At 35.1% G+C, this 23,794-nt stretch overlaps 1 protein-coding gene across 5 annotated transcripts in view; it reads left to right on the top strand.

Moving 5' to 3' along the window:
* The window catches only part of LOC308642398 (asparaginyl-tRNA synthetase-like), an 88,045-nt gene that overhangs the window by 27,767 nt on the left and 36,484 nt on the right, over positions 1 to 23,794 (top strand). For 4 of the 5 annotated variants that reach the window (XM_081281275.1, XM_081281277.1, XM_081281273.1 and 1 more), the window contains exon 2: positions 12,509 to 12,641. In XM_081281275.1, the coding sequence (XP_081137401.1) occupies positions 12,509 to 12,641 (133 nt within the window). Of the gene's footprint in view, positions 1 to 12,289; positions 12,416 to 12,508; positions 12,642 to 23,794 lie in introns of those variants that run through there. The other variant, XM_081281274.1, reaches the window with a different exon arrangement.

A 23,794-nucleotide genomic window follows, 5' to 3' on the forward strand; every position in this document is an offset into this window, starting at 1 on the left:
ACAGCTCTGACCCCACCTTTTTTGGTTGTTATCATATCTTAAACATTGAGTCCTCAAACCATAAAGTCGTAGTTACTTGAGACACATTAGCCTCTTAAATTATGTAGAAAATTTATGTAAATTTATAAACCAATTGCAATAATACTAGCTTTTAACTAATGATTTCGTTTTAATGTGCTAGTCTCTTAAATCATGTAGAAAACAAAAAATGCAATTATAAACTGTCACTACCCATGTTCATCCTCATTGAGATCTTTATTCCTTCAGACTACTTCAGATTCCTGTCTACTTGCATTCCACTGAGGGACTGCCTTCAGCATTTCTTACAGGGCAGATCTAATGGTAACAAACTTCTACCTTTTGTTGGTCTGGGAATGTTTTAAATTCTTCTCATTCTTTGAAGTTTCTGCCAGATACAAAATTCTTGTTTGACAGTTTTCTTTCTTCAAACACATTGGCCCACTCATTTCTAGCTTCCAGATCTTCTGATGAGAAATCTACAGATAATCTTTTTTATATATAATTATTTTATTTTTTAGTTGTAGATGGACAAAGTACTTTTATTTATTTATTTATGTGGTGCTGAGGAATCGAACCCAGTGCCCCTTGCATGTGAGGCAAGCACAATACCACTGAGCCACAACCCCAGCCTTGCAGCTAATCTTTTTTTTCCCCAAGAGATAGCATTTTAATAATTCAACTTGTGACAGTATCTTCTCGTTTTTACAAAACAAAGACCATTGCTGAGTTTCTATTCCACATATTTCTTCTTTTTTAATTTGTTCTAATTAGTTAAACATGACAGCAGAATGCATTTTTTCATTGTATACAAGTGGAGCACAACTTTTCATTTCTCTGGTTGTACACGATGTAGATTCTCACCATTTGTGCAATCAAAGTAAATATTGCTAGTTCATTAAATCTTCTCTGGACTTTCACCAATTAGTAAAGTTAGAATTATTATGTAACTACAAACCTTATTTACAGTTCTTTCTATTTTAGAATTCTTTTTAGCAGCCTAAAGTAGCTATTCAGCCATCTCATTTTATTGGTAATGTAACTGAATTCTAAATGGCATATATTCGTTTCTTGCAGCTAATCTTAATGACCAATCCTTGTATGCAGTGGGTTGTTTCTCTCTTGCTACTTTCAGCATTCTCTCTTTATCTTTGAAAGTTTAATTATGTATCTCACTGTGGGTTTTTCTAAAATCATCTTAGTTGGAATGTTAGGCTTCTTGAATGTTTACAGTCAAATCTTTAATCAAATTTGGGAACTTTCAGCCATTATTTCCTTCTGTCCCCCCACTCCTTCTGAGTCCCACTCACACATCATGATGGAGGTTTTGTTCTCTTTTGCTTTTTTTCTTTCCATTATTCAGACTCCATCATTTTCAGTATCTTATCTTCAATTTTGCTGACTTATTCTTTTGCCTCCTCAAATCTGGCCATTGAACCCAATAAGAAAGTTTTTTCATTTCAGCTGTTATACTCTTTATTTCCAGAATTTCCTTTTGTTTTCTTTTTAGGTTTCCTATCTCCTTAATAGTTGTCACAAATTCTCTTAGTTAAGTCTTTTTAAAGTAGATCTGTAATGTGATTTACTTTCCTTTTCCCCTGTACTAGGGGTTAAACCCAAGACCTCACACAGGCTAGGTAAGCAATCTTCAATTGAGCTAGATCCCCAGCCTTTTTAATTTTTTTATTTTGAGACAGTCACACTTAATTGCTAAGGTTGGTTTCAGACTTGAAGTCCTCCTGCCTCAGCCTCCTGAGTGGCTGGGAATATAGTCATGTGCCACAAAACTCAGCACAGTTTGCTCTTTTTTTTTGTTGTTGTTATTGTTATAGACTGTCTCTGTGCCAAGGGTCAGTGAACTTAGTCTTCCCAGGCCTGGACCTTCCTATGGACAGGCATGAACACTTTCTAAATTTCCCTACAAGTGTAGTTGTTTTTGAAAGCCCAGGTTTTTAAATATCTAACTCCCAAAATGCTTAAAGAGAAAAAAATGAAAGGAAGAGAAAGGGAAATGGTCCTTTAAATCCCCTGAAAGTCATATCAGAAGAGAGACTTGCAGCATTTCAAGAAGGTGCAACAAAGTAGCTGCCTGCCTCTTTGTATCTCTGTGATCCAAACCAGCAGTCCGGTATCCAAGCCCAGATTCCCAATATTTGGAGGACAGAATTCTTTTTGCCTACTGTGGCTCCCACAAGCCTCTGTTGCAGGAACACTTGCACAACTCCCTGCCTCAGGGTTGGGAGTGGGGAATGGATAGCTGCTACTGTGCTAAAAGCTAAAAATGATGGGGATTAACCAGTTTACTATCCTAGCCTTTCACCTTCAATAGATACCAGAATTCCTAAACAGTAACTGCAGACTGATTCTGCCATTGCTATTATCTAAGTAGGTAAACAGATCCTGGTGCTTTTTATTCCACAATCTTTCCAGAATTCTTTCTCTTCCTCATCCTTTGATAATATTTGATTGTTTCTAGTTTGGTAAATTATAATTAAAATTGAATATTCAGGTACAATTCTTTGTGAGCACATATTTTTTTATATTCCCCCAGATAAACACCTAAACATAAACATTGCTGAGTTGTATGGTAAATTTATGCTTAACTTCATAAGCAGCTGCCCGTTTTCTAAAGTAATTATATTCTTTCATGCCCATCAGCAATGGAAGATTTTAGAGTGAAAGGCAGCACTGATAACAATTATTCTGGGGCATTTGTCATAAAGTGGGTTTGTCCTGGGCAAACCAGAACCTATGGCCCCCCAAAGGTGATAAGTAGGAATAAATTAAATTTCTGCCTTCACCAGTGTTGTTTTAGTAAGACACTTAATAGAAATGCCTTGTAGGATCTAGTAGACATACTATAAGAAATATTGCAAAAACTAGATTTTTTAATGTAAAATAAAAGGAAACTTCATCTTTGCTTCTTTAGAAGAAATTGCTAATGAAGGAACTTATTCATGGTTCTTTTGACTCTCTCTCACCAGTAAAAGCTGATAACATATAAGTTTAGTCACCTATATTGGTTGCTATTAACATTATCCTTTATTTCTTTTGAGGTCACCCCACACACTATATCTCCCATGATATATTATACCCCCCAAAAAATAAAACTAATGTTTTGTCACATGAAACAGGTACATGGTACAGATAAAGAGATGTGTGTCACATAAATCTTTACAATTTGGAGAATGTGCAGAACTCTAGCAAACCTTATTTCAGGTATAAGAGAGAGATTTAGTATGTGAATTATGACAGGGGGCTGGGGATGTGGCTCAAGTGGTAGCGCGCTCGCCTGGCATGCGTGCGGCCCGGGTTCGATCCTCAGCACCACATACCAACAAAGATGTTGTGTCCGCCAAGTACTAAAAAATAAATATTAAAAATTCTCTCTCTCTCTCTCTCTCTCTCTCTCTCTCTCTCTCTCTCTCTCACTCTCTCTTTAAAAAAAAAGAATTATGACAGAACCCTGGTTTTTGTTTGTTTCAGGAACATTTATTAGTGACATTTACTTAGTTTCTTCAACTGGGTAATTATTCTTGGATTTTCTCCTGATTCTACCATGGGATAGTGTGAAATAAAGTTCAATGAAAAAAATTGAATTCTAGGCAGAAGTACTTTAGGGACTACTGTACAAAGAGTTTTCTCAGAAATTTTCTTTCATGCTTCTCTTAGCCAAAATATGTATTTGATTTGATAACATTGATATTTTATATATAGCTGTGGAGGGTTAAGTGTAACTTGGGATACATCCAGAATAATAGCTCAACCCAGAGTCTCTTGACCCTTTGTATAGGTCATACCATGATCCATATCATTAAGAGTATTTTTTAAAGTATTCATACAGCATTTACTATTTCTTTGTATCATTTGAAGCCATATTTATAAGTAAAACCAAATCAGAAGACAGAGGCACTAGCCATTTTATTATACATGCATCCTGAATGTTTCTTCTCAGGGGAACCAGGATCACTGGAGAATGGTAGGTTCATTATCATCTTTAGAGATAATAAATGAGATGGTTGTTAGTTTGCCTGTGGATGAGTTAAGAGCTCGGAAAAGCCTGATTCTGAGAATTTTTATGCATATTGATGGAAAGTTAATGAAAGCTGCAAAATGTCATTTACTGAATATTCCTTAGGTATGCATCAGTACCTTTCTGAAAGACAGCCATTTTATCAGAAGAGAGAAGCTGTACTTATAAACACACACACAAAAGTAGGACATGGGTTCTGTAAAGCACAGATGGCGGGGTGCAAGGGCAAAGAGGTCTGGCATAGTAGTGGCTATGAGGAAAATCAGATGTATATGACTAGGTCCTGGAGCAAATTCAGAAGCTCTTCCCATCAACTCTCTACTCCATTAATCTCTTTCCTTCTGACCCAGTATCTGAACACTCATTTTCTTTTAGTTGGTTATCTTCTGCATTGTTGAGATTTCAACACTCTACTTCAGTGCTGGGCAGTAGAACTTAAACACATGATGAAACTGCTCTATATGGAAGCCACTGACTGACAGTTGAACACTTGAAGAATGGACAGTGTGACTGTCATATTTCAAGGAATTTTAATTAAATGATTCAATTCTAAATAAATTTGGAAAGCCATATACGGCTAGGAGCTGCCATATCAAACAATGCAGATCTGGTTGGCCTTGGTCAGGTATTTAAGGCATCCATGTCACATGCATTTTGGAGGTTTCTGTTGCCCTTATCATAGTAACCATGTTTGTTAGACCTAAGTTCCTAATATGTGTTAATATTTGTTGAATTAAATCAAATGGACAGACACTAATAAAAAAAAAGTTAGGAAGCTTGAAAAACTTGAGTAGTAGCCTGGTAAATACTTTGGACACTGATACCAATGCCTGCCCTTTACTTTTATTATAATTTTGTCATTTTACTTTTTTTTCATTCTGTTGGCTTGTTCTTTCTGAATTGTTTTTGGTGTCTACATATTATGTGAACACAAAATTAAAACTTTTAAAATACAGAGGTAAGATATTAATGTTCAACATCAGAGCCCCTCAAAATGTTTCATTTCCTTGGTGCCTTGTATGTATTTTCCTAATCCAATCCTTTTCCTTCCCCTGACAACTTGTCCCTATCCTCATGTTGCATTGAATCATTACTTTAATTTTTTTCTGGAGTTTTGTCACGGGTGTTTACATCTATGACCAGTACATTTAGTTTGAAAGTTTTTTGATTTTACATAAATAGAATCACTGTTTTCTTTGGTAACTTATTTTATTCATTTAACATTATAGTCCTCACAACATGCTCGTCATTTCATTATGTTCTAAATTATATCCATGTTGTATAACCTATCATTTTCACTAATGTAGAATAAATATTTCTTTGTGTGAATATGCCACAGATTATTTAGCTATTTTAATACTGGTGGATGTCTTGATAGTATATACACAGTACAGCTCTGAAATCCCTGTGCGTGTCACTTGGTACACAGAACAAGAGTTAGTGCAGGCTCCAAAGGATCATCTCTCTGCTATGCTTCATAACCAGTGTCCTAGTTGTCTTCTTTTCACCCCCTTCCTTTACCCTCCTTCTTCCCTTTTCTGCCTCCTCCTTTCTCTTCCTCTCTTCCTCCTTTCTTTCTTCTTCCTTTTCTTCCTCCTCCAATTCAAGGAAAATGAATAGGGGCTTTTCATGTTTTATTTCTGTGGTCTAAGTACGTTAAAAGCAGTTTGCCTATTTCTAGACTGCCTTAGTGCCTTTATGCTTTTGTGTTCGTAAACCAAGCTGTTGGATTTGGAGTCTGTCGAGAATGTTAGATAATTTTCATTCTATGCAGATGGTACCACTGGTATAAAATAACACCTTTGTATTGATTATTTGTGTCTTTTAATTATAATTGGCAGTTAGAATATCTAGATCATTGTTTCTCAACTCTGGGCATTAGAATGTCCCAGGAGTTTGCTTTTTTTTTCTTTTTCCTTTGTTTTGGGGAGAGAGGGTACTAGGGATTGAACCAGGAGTGCTTTACTACTGAGCAACTCCCCAGCCCTAATAACTATTATCCATTTGTTGAACTATTTATATAGTTGATATTAGGTTAAGCTTTTGACATTTTATTTTATTTCATCTTTATAATAACCCTTGATAGATGTGTACTTAAACCCATGTTTGCATGGAGAAATTCAGAGACATTAAAGACTTGCTTAAGTTGAGGAACCAGGAATTCAACTTAGATCTTTAATACCCACTCTTCATCACTACCCTAACCTTAAAAACTTAAAGAGTCCTGGGGCTGAGGTTGTGGCTCAGCAGTAGAGCGCTCACCTAGCACATGCAACGTGCTCGGTTCAATCCTCAGTACCACATAAAAATAAATAAATAAATAAATGATATTGTGTCCAACTACAACTAAAAATTTTTTTTTTTTAAGTTTAAAGTCCTGTGTGTGAGACTTGAGCCCCACAACTGTTGATAGTTCATGGCCATAGTCAGTCACCTATCTACTTCTCTAGTCTCATGCCTCATAAAAGATAAATCCTTAAAATCTTTGTAAACTTCTAATACACATCAATGTTTATAGCAGCTCAATTCACAATAGCTAACCTAGGTGCCCTTCAACAGATGAATGGATTAAAAAAAGTGATACACAGCACACATATGGAATATTACTCAGCCTTAAAGAAGAATGAAATTATGGCATTTGCAGATGAAAAGATGGACCCAGAGACTATCATGCTAAATGAAATAAGCCAATCCCAAAAAACCAAAGGCCTAATGTTTTCTCTGATATGCAGATGCTAATTCACAGTCTGTTGGGTTCAGGGGCTAAGGAAGAATAGAGTTACTTTAGATTAGGTAGAGGGCAGTGAAGGGAGGGGAGGAGCCATAGGGGTAGAAAGGATAGTACAATGAATCAGACATTATTACCCTATGTACATATATAACTAGGTGACTGGAGAGATTCTACATTGTATAATCAGAAGAAGGATAAATTATACTCCATTTTATATAATGTATCAAAGTGCATTCAACTGTCTAACTAATTAAAACAAATTTTAAAAATGTATACAAAAAAATGGTACACATACCTAAATTAAATCCACTCTAAGGCGTGTAATAATAACACATGACAAGTATGTTATGGTATTGATACTGATAATCCAGTGGACACAAGACAATAGTAAAATAGATGATCATTTTCTGGATGATGGGAAAATCACTCCACAAAGACTGTTAACTAAAGCCATGAGTTCTCTTCAATTCATTGAACGTCTTACTGACATGACAGTAGAGAAGTAATATAGAGGTTGGGGTATGGAAAAAGTTTTTGATCAGTCTTATACCAAGTAAGTTCTTTCCCAGCTAAAGAATAGCAGTTCCTCTATTCTTTCAAAATATGAAGCCTAGCTCTTAAATATCAGGTCCAGAAAGAATAAGTGGCCAAGCAACCGGTGACCATTTTAAAATAATTGACTGGCCAACTCAAGGGCTTCATAAAACTCCACACATGTAAGAAGGTGACTTTTATATAGAACACTTTGTCATTTTATTTTTTATTTTCCAAAAAGCCATTTTTGTAGCTTTCTTGATTGATGTGTATTGAATGTAGTTTTGTTATCTTCATCATTGACGCCAAGCTCATGGTCTTTCCTTTTATAGCTTTCCTTTCTAATTTGGCAGAAGAATGGTTTTCAGTGCTGAGTGTTTTCTTTTTCTGCTGGTCTCTTCTCACAGCAGTACTGGCCTTCCACCTGGCTTCGTATCTTGTTTTAGAAATAGGCTTGTTCTCAGATTTTATTTTAAATGTTGCTATAAGCCTTGCTACAAATGGTTCTCATGTCTGTAGAAGACAGAACAAAAGAAATCTGCATATATTAAAACAGAAGTGGGGCCCGGGTTGTGGCTCAGTGGTAGCGCTTGCCTAACACACATGAGGCACTGGGGATTCGATTCTCAGCACCACATAAAAATAAATAAAATAAAGGCCTTGTGTCCATCTACACTAAAAATATTAAAAAAAAAAAAAAACACAGGAGGGGCTGGAGTTGTGGCTCAAGTGGTAGCGCACTCACCTAGCATGCGTGAGGCACTGGGTTCGATTCTCAGCACTACATAAAAACAAAATAAAGATATTGTATTCACCTAAAACTAAAAAATAAATATTTTTTTAAAAGAGTGGTTTTTCTATGGACCTAGAAACAAAATTATTGCAAAAGATACTAGAGTCAATGCCAAGCCTCTCCATCCCCCATGCCTATAAAAATCTGAAGACTACAAAGACTAAAGACTTGCTAAAAGTTACAAAATAGTGATGAGAATTTATCATTCTCATTATTTTTATGAAGACAACACATCCTAGAGAGCTATGATTTTAACACATAAAGCAAACTATTCATAAGGCAGGGAAATATACCAGACTACTTATCTTAGTTATCTTTAAGAAGGGAGAGTGTAGTATGAATTTTTCCTTCTAATTTTCTAAGGTTTGTTGTTGTTTATTTGTTAGTTTGTTTACTGCAGTTTTTTTTAAATTTTTATTTTTTTATAACTTTATTTTATTTGTTTTTTTTATGTGGTGCTGAGGATTGAACCCAGTGCCACTCACATGCAAGGCAAGTGCTCTACCACTGAGCTGCAACCCTAGCCCCTAATTTTCTGAGCTTTTAAATGTTTAGTTATGAGCATCATTTTTGTCAGTATCTAATCAAGGCTGTAAGCATTGGAGTAGATCTGCATTTGAGTCTGCCTCCACCCTTTAACTTAACTGTGGCTCTGTGACTTTTGAGAAAGCTTCTTAACCTCTGTGAATCAAAAGTTTCTTACTTTGGAAAACAGAAATAGTAATAATACTTTAAGGAATCAACTATGAAGGGGTTAGCTGTAAGGTTTTGACATTTAATGGCTGGCTTACAAGGATGGCTCTCTACTGGTGATCACCACTTTACTCATAGGCACTCAATCCATTGAGCCACATCCCCAGCCCTGTTTTGTATTTTATTTAGAGACAGGGTCTCACTGAGTTGCTTAGTACCTTGCCATTGCTGAGGCTGGCTTTGAACTCTTGATCCTCCTGCCTCAGCCTCCCCAGCTGCTGGGATTACAGGCATTCGCCACCGCACCCTGCAGTAATTACTACTTTATAATAGTACACTTGATGCTGATGTAGGGTGATAATTATTGAATGGGTTAAACATTGTTCTGCTTAAAGACTGGATGCTAAAGTAGGCAATTTTCCAACACACCTTCCAGACTATTTTTTCTTTCTGTTAATTCAAAAGAAGCACTGTGGTCATCAGTTCTTACTCGATTACAATGTTACTTACTTACTTCAACAATAAAAAGAGGCCAGGTGGCACATACCTGTAATCCCAGCGGCTGCGGAGGCTGAGGCAGGAGGATCACAGGCTCAAAGCCAGCTTCAGTATTCACTGAGGCCCTAAACAATTTAGTGAGAACCTGTCTCTAAATAAAATGTGAAAAGAAATGGGAATATGGCTCAGTGGTTAAATGCCCTTGGTTTCAATCCCTGGTACCAAAATAAATAAATAAAATAAAAAGAAATTAACTGAAAAAAAAAAGTGTTACTGAGCTCTTGAGTACCTCAGTCAGAGCCTGCTATTTACTATAATTAAAGTAAAAATTCATAATACTCTTCTACATTTTATACTGGAGAACTTGCCAAGCATATCTAGGGAACCATTGTTAAATTTTAAAATCCCTATTGCTACTCATTCTGGAGCAACATATATAGAATTGCCATGTTGAAGCAAATGCCCTTATGCTTTGAATTTGGAGTTCTTGTATGAAACCACTATGTCTTTGTGCCTAGTACCTTAATACAAATATCACTCTTGAATAGCATTCCCATTAGCCTTCCTTGTATTTCAGAGCCTCCAAAGTAAATTTCAGCTATACCACATATGTATTTATGCCCTAAAAAATTCAACACTTTAATGTTAACATTTATATATACAGTTTCTTACAACGTAGTACCAATAATAAATGCCATGTTTTAAATTTTGATATACCTATTGCTAGCCTACTTATAGATGTCATAGTCACAGATTGGAAACCAAAGGCCATGTAACTTTTGATTTTACTGTTTGGGACAGTCTGAATTGATTGACCCATTTTTAGGTATCCATTTTAGTTTCCCATCTTAGGTACTGAGTGACAGCCCTAGTAAGGTGTATTTGAGTGTTTTTCTATATTTGTAATATTGTTGTTTATGAGGATGTTGTGCTTTTCCACTTGACAACTGAGGAAGCCCGTCATCATCATTAGTTACTCATTCATTCAGCATGAGCACCTGTTTTATCTAGACACTGGAGATGCAAACATGAATAAAACATGATGCTTATTCTGGAAAATTTCATAGTTAATGGAGGAAGGGAGATATTTTAAAATATAATTACATTTCATATATGATAAATATATGAACAAAGTATTATATACAAGAGGAAATAATGAATTTGGGATACATGGTCAGGTTTCAAAGAAGTAATGACATAAAAGCCCAGTCCTGAAGGTTGGATGGAAATTTGCCATTTAGAATGAGAGGACCCTGGCATGTGTGCACACCTGTAATCCCAGCAGTTCAGGAGGCTAGGTAAGGCAGGAGGATCAAAAGTTAAAGCCAGCCTCAGCAATTTAGCAAGACCCTAAGCAACTGTCTCAAAATAAAAAATAAAAAGGACTAGAGATGTGGCTCAGTGCCCTTGGATTCAACATCAGGTACCTAAAAAATAAAATATAGAGAGAGAATCAGGGGACAGGGAGTACTGGATGGAAAATGGCCTTTGCAGACCCCAAAGGTGAAGGAGCATGCTAGGTGAGGGAGGAAAGGCTACATGAGGGGAATCCTGAGTTGAAATCAAGAGTTTGAATTTTATCCTTTTGGCAGTTGGTAATCATTGAAGATTTTTAAATTAGGGATGATATAATCAGATTTGAGCCTGAAAACTGACAGTATTTTGGGCCAAGAGAAAGACAGGTGGCAAACATCAGTCAAAAGCTGTTTATTTTTTAAGCAAAATACAAGGGTTTACCGCCAACAGCAGCTGTGGAGATAAGAGTGACTAGCTTTGAGAGAATTTTCAAAGCGTAAACAATTGAGTTTTGTAATCAATATGTGGGACATGTGGGCAGTGGGAGTTGTAAGATCTGGCCTGGATGACTAAATAGATTAACTGAGATTAACAGCACTGGAAGAAAGGTAAAAAGAAAAGCAGAATTATTCATTATTTTGTTTTTGGAAATGGGACAGACGTTTTTATTTTGTACAAGATAAGTTGTCTTTTCAGGAACATTCTAATAAGCAAGTCTGTGTCTGAATCTTGGGGAAAAAGTTAACCATAGTAATATTTCTGAGTTCCTACTGTTTATTTTTCCCTTAAAAGCTAAAGTTCTCTGAGGTTAACTGATTATGATCTCATGAAGGTGGCTGTAGAACCAAAATATAATTACTAAGCCCCTTACCAACTGAAATGAACTTTTGAAAGAAAAAAAAATCTCTTAGTTATTACTATAATTGTTTTACTGTTTCATTTCCCAGAGTATCTTAAAATGAAACAAAACTGGTATGTTTCTTTTTTATATAAAACATTTGTTTTCTACACTGCTTACTGATCTTAGTTTTACTTGCCTAATAATGAACATATAAAGAGTATTCCAGATAATAGCTGAGGATCCCAAATTTCTTGCTTTGTTTCTACAAAAACAAAATTTATAATTAAGTCCTAAGAAATATTCCTTACTTTGTATATGCTTGATCTGATCTCCATTTTTTTGCCCTGTCAAATATGAAGAACGCTAAAATGTTCAAGAATGGAGATGTGTGTCCACTTCTTTGGGGGAATTTAAAATAAGGTTTGTTTGGGTTTTTGTTGTGTTTTCATTTGGATGGTTGAGCTGTAGTCTTTTTTTAAATCCAGGGGATAAACATTTCTTCAAAATCTGCCCTCACCCCCAAATTTCAAGGGTCGGATTTCAGCACCTATTGGAATATGTGGGTGGTTATGAAGGGCTCAGATAGACTTGGGATAAGGTAAATTACTGCACATATCTGACATTTCTTTTTTCATGTATTTAAAAAATAAATTTGCACACCTTATTCACATGAAATTCTAATTTTTTGTGTTTCTATCTAGAATTCTCTGTGTGGTTTCTTGGGTGGTGGTATTTTTCCTTTACTTTGATCATGATTGCTGTGAAATGTAGTTGCCTGCTGTTTAAGGCAGCTGCAGTAGGATGCACCCAGAAGTGGTTGTGTATCTATATTTAGAAAACCGTAGGGTTTGTAAAGCAGTTGCAAATTCCTTTGGGATAAAATGGTTTCTATAAATGTAACATTTTTAATGAAACTATTATTATCACCCATTAGAGAAGTAGAGAGCTAATATGTGTGGGCTTATGAATATGACAAAGGTACAGTTTTTTTTTAAGAGCTCACAGAGTACTTTAAATATTTTAAATTAATCATGTGAACCCTATTTTCATAATCTTCATCTTGAATTGCAGAGCTTTTACTCAAGTGTTTACCTTTGGTCCAACATTCCGAGCTGAGAATTCTCAGAGCCGGAGACACCTGGCAGAATTTTATATGGTAGAAGCAGAGATTTCTTTTGTTGAGAGTCTTCAAGATCTCATGCAGGTACACAGTTTTAAAATTTCAGATGTCTGTGACATTATATGGTTCTATGTATTTTTTATCCTGGATTTCTGTGAATTACAGATAACTATAAGATAAAGAAGATGGAGAGCTATTATTAATTTAATAAACATTTACTGACTGCCTTTACTGTAATAGCTGAACATATGAGAGTCAGGTTTAAGTTCCTATCTCTGCTCTTCCACTTGCTATGCTATGAAGTTACCTAACCTTCATAATCTTTAGCTTTCTCTACTGTAAAAGGAGAATAATTGTACTTATTTTAAAAGGTGAAAGAATGTATATAATATAAAGCACCTAGCATGATATCTAGGAAATAAATATGCTCAATAAATAGTAGCTCTTATTTGGTAGGAAAATAAATTTAAGACATCTGTAATATTTCAATAAACATCTATAAAGTTATTTTAGAAAAGATCTGTAGGAACTGTCAGGGTTCATTTGAAGGGGCAAGGCACAAGGTTGGAGAGAGTCAGGAATCAGTTCATGAAAGACCTTGTATTTAAAGCCATGCTAAGGAGTTTGAACTTTGTCCAAAAGTAAGGAGAAAATGTTCTAGTTGGAAAAGGCATGATCAGAGTTATATTTTATATAAATCTCTCCAAGCCAGATGCAGTGGCACACACATGTAATCCTAGCAGCTCAGGAGGCTGAGGCAGTAGGGTCACAAGTTTAAGGCCAGCCTCAGAAACTTAGTGAGACCCTGTCTCAAAAATAAAAAGGGCACTGAGTGTGATAACGCAAGCCTGTAATCCCAGCAACTCAGGAGGCTGAGGCAGAAGGATGGTAAGTTTGAGGCCAGCCTTAGCACTTCAGTGAAGCCCTAAGCAACTTAGTGAGACTCTGTCTCAAAATAAAAAATAAAATGGGCTGGGGATGTAACACAGTGGTATAGTACCCCTGGGTTTAATTGCTAGTACCAAAACAAACAAACAAATTGATTTTTAATCTAGTTTTTTAATCATTGGTGATTAATATTCAGAAATATCGTGAAGCAGAAAGCACAGAGTCATTTTATTTGGAGCATTTTCCTGTACTACATTTGCCGGTATTGTTTCAGATATATTCCAACGTAAGTCTAGGACTCATAAATAAGGATGGTCAACCCCAGAAAGATGGACAGTTCAGCAGCTTTAGATGGGATGGACATGAGAGAGGAGGTAGATTCAGTGCCATTGTTCCCTGAGGGTTGTATAACAGCTACCTAAAACAGTTCTAATTTATACCCACTGTATTAATTTACCAGTTTTCTGTTTTATGGATCTTGCTGTTATGCTTGTCTTATATATATATATTAATATTTATTTTTTAGTTTTAGGTGGACACAATATCTTTATTTTACATTTATGTGGTGCTGAGAATTGAACTCAGTGACTCATGCATGCTAGCCGAGTGCTCTGCAACTGAGTCCCAGCCCCTTGTCTTATATTCTTTTAAATTTATTTCTAAATTTACATACATAAAAATTCATGTTTTGAGGAACACTGTACACTTCTCTATTTAGAGAAGTTCAATCAAGATACAAAACAAAAATTTTTTTCAATATTGGGGATTGAACTCAGGGGCACTGTACCACTTAATTACATCCTCAGAAACACACACACACATACCCCCTTTTTTTTTCTTTATTTTTGAGATAGGGTCTCACTAAGTTGCTGAGGCTGGCCTTAAACTTGTGATCCTCCTGCCTTAGCCTCCCCAGTAGCTGAGAGTACAGACATGTGCCAAACAATTTGGTCATTACAAAATGACTCCCTCTTGCTGTCATTTTATATTCCAACCCTCCTCCTTCTGGCAACCACTGATCTGTTGTTCCTCTAAATAATCTTGCCCTTCCAAAATGTCATATAAAAGGAATAATTACAGATTTTTTACTTTGTCTTCTGTCACGTAACATAATTATATGAGATTCATCCATGTTTATCAGTTGTTGCTTCTTTTTCCTGCTAGGTATTAATAGGACAGATGCATCTCAGCTCATTTATCCTTTCACCAGTTGGAGAACATTTGATTCAGTTCTAGTTTCTTAAAATAATGAACACAGTTGCTGTAAACATTCATATGCAAGTTTTGTATAAATATAAAGTTTTCATACTTCTCGGATAAGTTCCAGGGGTGAGATTGCTAGAAAAGTGTTTGGTGTTTAATTTTCATAGGAAACCAATCTATTTTCCAAAATGACTGAACCATTTTGCATTCTCTCTTGCAGTACACAAAAGTTTTGCATTTTTACTTCCTCACCAGCATTTAATTTTTTCAGGTGTGTGTGTGTGTTAAGACATTCTGATGGCAATGTATAAGTATCTCATTGTGGTTTTACTTTGCATTTTCCTCATGCTCGTTGATGTTGAGCATCTTTTCATATGCTTATTAGCCGTCAGTTTATAGTCTTTGGTGAAGTGTTTGATCAAAATGTTTTATTGGATTTTTGTTTTCTTATTGGATTTTGAAAATTCTTTATTCCAAATAAAAGTCCTTTTTCAGATATCTGATTTGCAAATATTTTCGCCCAACTGGTGGCTTGTCTTTGCATTTTTTTTTAACAGTGTCATATATAGAGAAAAAGGCTTTAATTTTTATGAATACTAATTTACCAGTTCTCTTGCTGTTAACGGCATTAAGAATGATTTGAAGCCAGGTGCAGGGATGTGTGCCTATAATCCCAGCCACTCTGGAGGCTGAAGTGGAGAATTGTGAATTGGAAGCCAACCTGGAAGAAAAGAAAAAAAACAACTCAAGGTCACTCAAGATTCTCATGATTTCTTCTGAAAGTGGTATCATCCACATTGTTGTATGCATCAGTAGTTCATTTCTATTCATTGCTGAGTAGGATAATATGTTTTTACCACAGTTTGCTTAATTTATATATTTATACATTATATATTTATACATATATAATTTTCAGTTTGGGGATATTATAATAAAACACCTGTGTACAGTTCATGTACATTTATGTATAGTTTTTGTGTGTGCATAAATACAAGTCTTTCTGTCTTTGCAATAAATTTTCAAGAGTGCAATTGTTAGGTCATATGTTTAATTTCATAAGAAATTATGTTATTTTCAGCAATTTATTGTACCAGCAATGTATGAATGATCTAGTTTTTCTACATCCTTACCAGCATTGATGTGCTCACTGTTCTTTTCTAGGTATCTAGTAGTACCACATTGTGTTTTTGATTTGCATTTTCCTACTGGCTGATGATACTGAACATCTTTTCATATACTTATTTGCCATCTATAAGTCCTCTTCAGTGAAATGACTATTCATGTCTTTTATGGACTGTTTTGTTTTCACTGTTGAGTTTTGAGGGTTCTTTATATATTGTAGGTACTAGTTCTTTGTTGGATGTGTGGCTTCCAGATATGTTCTCCTAGTAAGTAACTTGCCTTTTCATTCTTTTAATTTTGGTGAGCTCTTTATCTTTGTTTTTTAACAGGTGGGTCACTGTATGTCTAGGTATGATTTTCTTTGAGTTTATCCTATTTTTAATTTAGTGAACTCCTTGAATGTGTCTTTAGCCATTTGGGAAGAATTTTCAACCATTACTTCTTCACATTTTTTCTGTGTCTGTTTTCATCTTCTGATACACCAATAACACACATATGAGGCCTTTGGATATTGTCCCGCAATTCTTCAGTTCTTTGTTCGTTATTTAATCCATCATTTTTCTTTCCATAATTCAGACTGGGGAATTCAACTAATCTGTCTTCAAATGCACTAATCCTTTCCTTTGTTGTCTTCTTTCTGCTACTTTGCACCTTCAGTGAAATTTTTATTTCAGATGCATATTTTCTCATTTCTTTTTTATCTCCTGAGAAGTCCTATCTCTGTTCATCTAAAGAATGTTGTTTACCTTTATTTTGTGGAAGGTGGTTATTATACCTGCTTTAAGATCTGCATCAAATATTTTCCAAAATCTGGGTCTTCTGTGTGCTTACATCAGTGGATTGTCTTTTCCTCTTAGAATTCATCGAACTTCTCTGGTTCTTTTTCTGTCTGGTAATTTTAGACTCTATCCTAGATATTTTGAATGTCATATTCTGGGGCTCTGGTCCTGCTAAAATCCTGTGGAAGTGATATCATTTTGTAGTGTTGTTTTATCAGTCATTAAACCTAGGATCAGTAACCAATAAGATCTGTAAGTTCTGTCTCACTCTCTGTTGGCATTGGTTTCTATGTCAGTTTTCAAAGTCTTTGCTATGCTATTTGAGTCTGTCTATTGCATGTGCCACTCAGCAGTTACTCTGGAAATTGCACAGTGCTTTATACTGTAGTTCCTTGTTGGAAAGCCACCCTGTGCTTCTTTGGGTTGGTTGCACATGTGCCATGCTTCAGGGTGAACCCTGGCTTTATGGAAGTTCATACACAAAATTAGGGGTCACCTTTTCCTGCTGTTCAGAATTTCCTTCATAATTTCTGGCTTCTTGAGACCCCCTAGCTCTGGTTCCTCTAGCCAGAAAGACAGATTTCTTTCACATTTTTATCCTTCACCATGTTATTTATTTCCAGGTGACTGTGGTCATCCATAATTAATTAGTTAGAAGTAACAAGAGTAAAGGTACTTAAATTAATGGAGATTCCCACATACACATTCTCCAAACAGCAGGGTCCTCCTCTCTCAGGTCCTATGATTAGAGAAATGGGTCTTTGGGAGTTCCAGGTATTCCACAACTGGGGCTGCCTTCAAGAAAGAACCAGAAGAGAAAACAAAGAAGAGTAGAATACCAACATAAGATTTCCCTGTAAACACTAAAACACGGGGACCTTTTCCCAGTTCTGTGGGAAGTAGCAACCTTCTCTCAAAAGTTTTGCTTCCCATGCCTGCAAACAGTTCAATATTTCACTCCCAAATGAAAGCCAGAAGAAGGAAGAGTGGAATTGGGAAAAATCACCTTCACTACAGATTATTATTTAAGTCAGCCCATCACAAGGCTACCTATCACTGTTTACTTTTTTGAATCCTGAGTCATTTGCTCTTTGTATTCTAACTGGATTTTTAAGTTATAATGGGTTAGAAAGATAGGGTGTAGTCAGCTTACTATAGTATAGCTAGAGAAACAGCCAGATTGAGAAAAAAATGGCTTAATTATTAATAATTCCCCTTTTTTATATTCCATGCAAACAGAAACCAAAAACAAGTCACAGTAGCTATTTTTATTTCAGACAAAATAATCTTAAAGACAAAAGCTGAGGGGCTGGGGATGTGGCTCATTGGTGGTAGAGCCCTTCCCTAACAAGCATGAGGCCTTGGATTCAGTCCCTAGTACCACAAAGAGACAGAGTCACTACATAATGGTCAAGGGATCAATTCAACAAGAACATATAACAATGGTAAACACATGTTTACCTAAACCAGAACATCCAATTTTATAAAACAAATATTAGATCTAAAAGGAGAGATAGTGTCCAGCACAATAATAGTAGGAGAGTACATCCCTCTTTTATCAATGGATAGCCAGTCAAAAAAATCAACAAAAACCAGAGTTAAGCTATACTATAAATCAAATGAACTTAACAAAGAATTGTAAAACATTTTGTTCAATGTCTGCAGAATCAACATTCTTTTCTTCAGCACATGAAACATTGTCTACAATTAACAACTCTCAACATCATCAAAAAATTGAAATCCTATTATATCTTCTCTGATCCAAATGGAATAAAACTAATTAACAAAAGAAATGTCAGAAACTATACAAAATTCATAGAGCCTTATCACATGCTACTGAACAGTGAGTCATTGAAGAAATAAAAATCTTCAAATTCTTGAGAAACAAATGAAATGTAAACATGATATGCCAAAACGTAAGAACAGTACTGAGAGGGAAGTTCATAGCAATAGATGCCTACATCAAAAAATAGAAAGATTTCAAGTAAACAGTGATATGTATTAAGGATCTAGAAGAAAATGAGCACAAACCAATCTCAAAATTAATAGAAGGAAAGAAATGCAAAGATTGGAGCAGAAATAAATGAAATAGAGACTTTACAAATACAAAAATCAACAAATAAAGAGTTGGTTTTTTTGAAAAGGTAAACAAAATCAACAGATCTTTAGCCATACTAAGAATAAAAGAACCAAGTAAATAAAATTGGAGATGAAAAGAAGACATTACAACTGATACCACAGAAATACAAACAGTCATTAGATACTGTTTGGAACAACAAATTAGAAAACAAATTGGCTAAGTTTCTGAACACATTCACCCTATCAAAATTGAACCATGAAGACATAGAAAACTGAGAGTACTTACTAGCAATGAGATTGAGTTGATAATAAAAAGTCTACCAACAAAGAAAAGTCCAGAATCAGGTGACTTCATTGCTGAATTATATCAAACTTTTAAGGAAGAACTAATACTAGTTCTTTACAAATTAAAAAAATTGAGATGACTTTTTCTAAACTCTTGCTATGGGGCCAGCAACACCCTAACCCTGAAACCAGTCACTCATTCACATATATACACATACACACACACACACAAACACACACACACACACACCCGACAACTGTAAACCATTATCCCTAATAAACTTGAATGCAAAAAGTCTAAATAAAAATAACTAATTCATGGGCTGGGGCTGTAGCTCAGAGGTAGAGCTCTTGTCTAGCATGTGTGAGGTACTGAGTTCAATCCTCGACACCACATAAATAAATAAAATAAAGGTACTGTGACCATCTACAACTAAAAATAAAATATTTTTTTAAAATACCTAATTCTGAATAAAAAGTTAGCAAATTGAATCCCAAACCATATAAAAAGAATACTGACCATAATCAAGTGGAATCAATTCCAGGATGCAAAAATGGTTCAACATATGCAAATCAATAAATATAATACATCACATCAACAGAATGAAAGATAAAAATCATATGTTCATCTCAGTAGATACAGAAAAAGCATTTGATAAATTCAACATTGCTTCAATGCAAAAAACTTTGGACAAATTAGGTACAAAATAAATATTATAAAAGCTGTATATGACAAACCCATACCACTGAGCAGGCAAAGGCTGGAAGCATTTTTCCTAAGGTCTGGAACAAGACAAGGTGACTACTCTTATCACTCTTATTTGACATAATATTGGAAGTTTTAGCCAGAGCAATTAGTCAAGAGAGAGAAATAAAAGGCATACAAATAGAAAGGGAAAAAATCAAGGTATCCCTGTTCACAAATGCTATGATTCTATATAGAAAAACCTAAAGACTCTAAAAAACTACAAGAACTGATAAAATAATCAATGAAGTTGCAGCATAGAAAATTAATGTTAACATAAGCATTTTATATGCCAGTGATGAGATTGCTAATAAGATTATGAAAGGAATCCTGTTCACAATAGCTATAAAAAATAAAATACCTAGGAATAAATTTAACCAAGAAGGAAAAGGACTTATACCAAAAAAAAAAAAAAATTTGCAAAACTCCTATGGAAAAAAATGACACAAAAAATGTTTATGTTCTTTCCATGTTCACAGTGGAAGAATTAATATTATTAAAAGGTCTATAATTCCCAAAGTATTTATATATTCAATACAATCTTCATCAGAATACCAATGACATTCTTCACAGAATTAGAAAAAATAATTCTAAAATTCATGGAAGCCCCAAAGACTCCAAACAGGCAAAGCAGTTTTGAGCAAAAAGAACAAATCTGGAGGTATCACAATTCTTGATTTTAGACTATATCTCAAAACAATAGTAATAAAAACATGATGTTGACATAAAAACAGACATACAGACCAAAACAGAATTGAGCATAGAGAAATAACCCCATGCATCTACAGCCAGTTGATTTTCAGTAGAGGTGCTAAGAACACTCATTGGAGAAAAGACAGTATCTTCAGTAAATCATGCTGAGAAAATTGGGTATCCACATGCGGAAGAATAAAACTAGACCTCCTACATCTTATCACTAACAAAAATCAACCCATGCCTGGTATGGTGTCATATGCTTGACATCCCAGCAGCTCTAGAGGCTAAGACAGGAGGATCACGAGTACAGAGCCAGCCTCAGCAATGCAAGGTGCTAAGCAACTCAGTGAGACCCAGTCTCTAAATTAAAAAATACAAAATAGGGCTGGGGATGTGGCTCAGTTCAATCCCCGGTATCAAAAGAAAAAATTAACTCAAATTAATTAAACACTTAAATGTGTGGGCTGAGGTGTTGCTCAGTGTGGAATACTTGCCTAACATATATGAGGCCCTGGGTTCAATCTCCAAACTTAACTATAAAAACTGAAACTAGCAAATTGAATCCTACTGGAAGAAAACTGGGAAAAAACCTTCAGAACATCAGGATGGGTAAGGATTTTGTGGACTAAACTCCAAAAATATAGGAAATAAAAACAAAAATAGGATTTTATCAAACTGAAAAGTCTCTGCACAGCAAAGGAACCAAGCAACATAATGAAGAGACAGACTACAGAATGGAAGAAAATATTTGCAAACTATATACATATGACAAGGGGTTAATATCCAAAATATATAAGGAACTCCAAAAGCTTAGTAAGAAAAAAGCAAAAAACTCAATTTAAAAATGGGCAATAGACCTGGATAGAGATTTCTCAAAAGAAGACATATGATGTCCAACAGATGTATGAAAAAATCATCAGGGAAATGCAAATGAAAACCAGATATTGCCTCATCCCAGTAAGAATAGTTAGGGATAAGGAGGGATGGGGAAAGGTTGACCAATGGATACTAAGTTACAGTGAAATAGGAATAGAAGTTTGGTATGGAATTGCATATTAATGGTAACTAAAGACAATATAAATTATGTAGTATATGTCTTAGAAAACTGGATATTGAATATCTTCACCATGAACAAATGACATTCTTCACAGAATTAGAAAAAATAATTCTAAAATTATTGATGATTGAGAAAATAGGTATGTTTAACCTGATACAAACATTACACAATATATAAACATATTGGACAATCACCTAGCATTGTCATATTCAATTTTTATGGGTTTTTTTATAATAAAATATTTCTACTTTTCATTCTCAGAAGTACCCCAGTTTGGATAATTTGTTACATAATTACACAAAAAGTTCTTTGATTTTGTGAATTTTAATGCTGATCTCCTTGAATCTAATAACTAGGCATTTAAATCAGAAGAATATTCAAGTTTTGGTGTCACTGATTTGCTGCTTGAATCATTGTACTCTACTGTTGGTATTTAAAGCATACACTGTTTGATGATTTAGATAGAATACAAACTTTTCCCCTAAAGAGAGAAGGAAAAGGTATACTGCCCCCAAAAGTAATGTCCCACTTCTCTTTTTCTTTATAAATTGTATTCTGTGGAAATTATCATCTTAGTGAAGAGTAGTCTCATAAATATTAAATCAGAATGTTGTAACTCAGAGTCATTTCCCCTCATGAGTTACAAAGCAACTAATAAATACCGTTTAGTGCCATTGAGCAATACATTTTTAAAACATCTTAAAGTTATGTTAACTCTTCAGTTGAGTTTCTGTTTTCGTCAACTACATTTACAGAGTGTAGTCTAAAAGTCAAGGTTAGGGAAGTCAGTTATACTCATTTTCAAATGGATATTTACTTACTGCTCACAAATACACAAATTTAACAACCTCAGTGATCAGAGTCTTCATTTTATAAACAGGTGTATTGTGTTTTAGTCAGCTTTTTCACTGCTGTGACTAAAAGAACTGACGAGCAAATTTAAAGGAAGAAAAGTTTATTTGGGGGCTCGCAGTTTCAGAGGTCCCATCCATATACAGCAGGCTCCTTTCCTTGGGGATTGGGGTGAGACTGAACATCATGGCAGAAGAGTGTGGCAGAGGGGAGCAGCTCACATGGTGATCTGAAAGCAGAGAGAAACTCCACTCACCACTTGCCAACTATATACCCCAAGGCACACCAATAATCCACCTCCTCCAGCCACATCCTACCTGCCTTCAGTTACCACTCGGTTAATCTCATCAGGGGATCAATCCACTGATTGGGTAAAGTCTCTCATAATCTGTTCATTTCTCCTCTAAACTGTCTTGCACTTACTTACACATGAGCTTTTGGGGGACACCTAACATCCAAACCATAACAGTCCCTTGACAGTCCAGGCGTACTGTCCAATCCAGCTTCTTTTTTCCCTTCCAGTATGTGCTGCTTTGTTTAGTAACTGAGGAATATAACCCATCATAAATTTCTTTATCTCACTTCTGGACTGGTAGGTGACATAGCTCAAGGTAAAGAACCTTTAGCATCTGACTAGCCTTTTCATCAAGTTATTTCTTACTGCTATTCTCCTCTCTGTTGATTTCATCTGATTTTCTTTATTTTCTTCCACTGGTTTAAATTCTATACATTCTATTTCTGTTATTGTAATAAATAGTTTATTTTACTTTTTTTACATCAAGTCTACAGTTAAACAACTCTTCTCTCCTTAGATTACAAGGCCCTCAGGAAGTTTTGCTTGTTCCCTTCAATTTTGTCTTTATTATTGTCTTGGATTCTAACTTTTCTTCCCACCTTTCATATTAGTTGTTGTTGCTATCTTACACTGTCAGTACCTTAGAAACATATCTAATACATGCTCACCATGTATTAGATATACATGTTGTTTGGATGGATAAATGACAATAATAACAGACATTTAGAGAATAAACCAGTAATGTGGTATAGCTTAGCAAGGGATTAATAATAAATGGCATTAATGTAGCCACTTGGTATTTAAATGTTTTCCTATATCTGATCATATACAGTTGTGCCCCACTTTGTTTCCAGTCTGGGTAAGGCATGTCAGTATTGCAACAGAAGAAAAGAAACACCCCTCCATTTGAGGCAGCCTATACTTTATAAATGTGTGTGTTTTTATGAGTTAAACATCTGGAGGGCCTCATGGGATCTCACTGATTTCAAACCAAAACTTTTAGTTTTTAGCTTTGGATTTTTATTTTTTGGTATAGGGCATTGAACCATAATGCTAAGCATGTGCTCTACCACTTTGATTAAAAAGATTTTAGACATATCTTCCATTCCACAATTATCAAGAATATAAGCAACAGTGTTGGCAAGGATGTGGGGGAAAATGTGCACTCATACATTGCTGGTGGGACTGCAAATTGGTACAACCACTATGGAAAGCAGTATGTAAAGTCCTCAGAAA

This window comes from Spermophilus citellus (genome assembly GCF_964194105.1).
Source record: "Spermophilus citellus genome assembly, chromosome: 2".
Taxonomy (NCBI): domain Eukaryota; kingdom Metazoa; phylum Chordata; class Mammalia; order Rodentia; family Sciuridae; genus Spermophilus; species Spermophilus citellus.